The following is a 1,145-nucleotide window of genomic DNA, read 5'->3' on the forward strand; positions in this document are numbered from 1 at the left end:
AGAGATATTTTTGAGATTTAATCCATCCATGGTGCCTCATGGCCTACTTTATTCGTTCAAGCTTTCACACAGTCTACCCAAATCTATGACAAATCTTTACTTGGGAGGTTATTTCAATCTTTAGATAGGTCCTAAATATTTAAACCTGGGGAAATGTTTCCACAATTATTGAAGACCTAGATGATATTAGAAGTTTAGAATTATTCCAAATAAAAATAAAACAGCCCTCGTATACTTATCCATCAATATGCCTCGGTGCTCATGACATATTTGCACAAGTTATACCATCTGAATACACAAATTCTTCATTCAAAACTTCCAGGAAGTACTTATGTTGCATTATGTAAGACTTTTGCCATTGAGGAAACATTGATAAGAGATACGCACGCTACAATAATATCACCCTTCTTGCAAAATGCTGGAATTATGCTAAACATCGTTGAAAGTCCATAGGAATAAAGTATAGAATCAGGAGTTCCAAGAAACTTCGCTATTTTGGTCTCACAGTCAAGGTGAACATCTGCAAAAATAAAAAATGTCATAAACATGCAAGATGAACAAGAACAATGTGGTAAATTCACAATGTAGGAGCTCCAGAAATGTCCATGTCAAATCATACCAATTGTCCCATAAAATCCACGAGGACCACAGGAACCAACACCATATTTCTCCAGTGACTTGGTACAGGACTCCTGCAGTAAATATAAAATTAATAACCAACTAATCAATACACTACGAACAAAAATTAGAATAGAGCAGTAACTTCATCTTACTAGCAGCTTTTCATGTCCCACAAAACCAAGGTAATTTGCTGATGTGAAGTTCACTACTTCTTTGCCGTTTATTATTGCATGTGGTCCTGCCGCACTGTATTAAAAAACCATGAGGTAGCAGGAAAATCTAGAACTACACATTCCTAAATACATGACTGACAAATCAAAATCATAGCATTAAACTCACAAAGTAGAGGAAGATATAATCTCCATACATACGGAACTCATATCATTGTTCTAGATGAAAATTAATGTTAAGACACCGGAGTCATGCATGTAATGGAATCCACAAAAGGAAACAAAACATTTACATCTTTGTTTTCATTGCTTTTCTAATATTTATCCTCCGTTTGAGTATTATTGGGTCCCACG

The 1,145-nt window shown here is 35.1% G+C and overlaps 1 protein-coding gene across 1 annotated transcript; it reads right to left on the minus strand.

Annotated features, from left to right (window-relative positions):
- Nucleotides 1-235: 235 nt before the first annotated feature.
- LOC111384746 (long chain base biosynthesis protein 1-like) lies at nucleotides 236-872 on the minus strand (the record flags this gene model as incomplete). The annotated part of the gene is made up of 3 exons (XM_023009064.1): nucleotides 236-520; nucleotides 620-692; nucleotides 774-872. Coding segments are annotated over 3 exons (363 nt in total), but the record flags the coding sequence as incomplete, so codon positions are not given.
- Between the last annotated feature and the right edge of the window lie 273 nt (nucleotides 873-1,145).

The sequence above is a fragment of the Olea europaea genome, unplaced genomic scaffold (genome assembly GCF_002742605.1).
Source record: "Olea europaea var. sylvestris unplaced genomic scaffold, O_europaea_v1 scaffold29896, whole genome shotgun sequence".
NCBI classification, from domain to species: Eukaryota; Viridiplantae; Streptophyta; class Magnoliopsida; order Lamiales; family Oleaceae; genus Olea; species Olea europaea.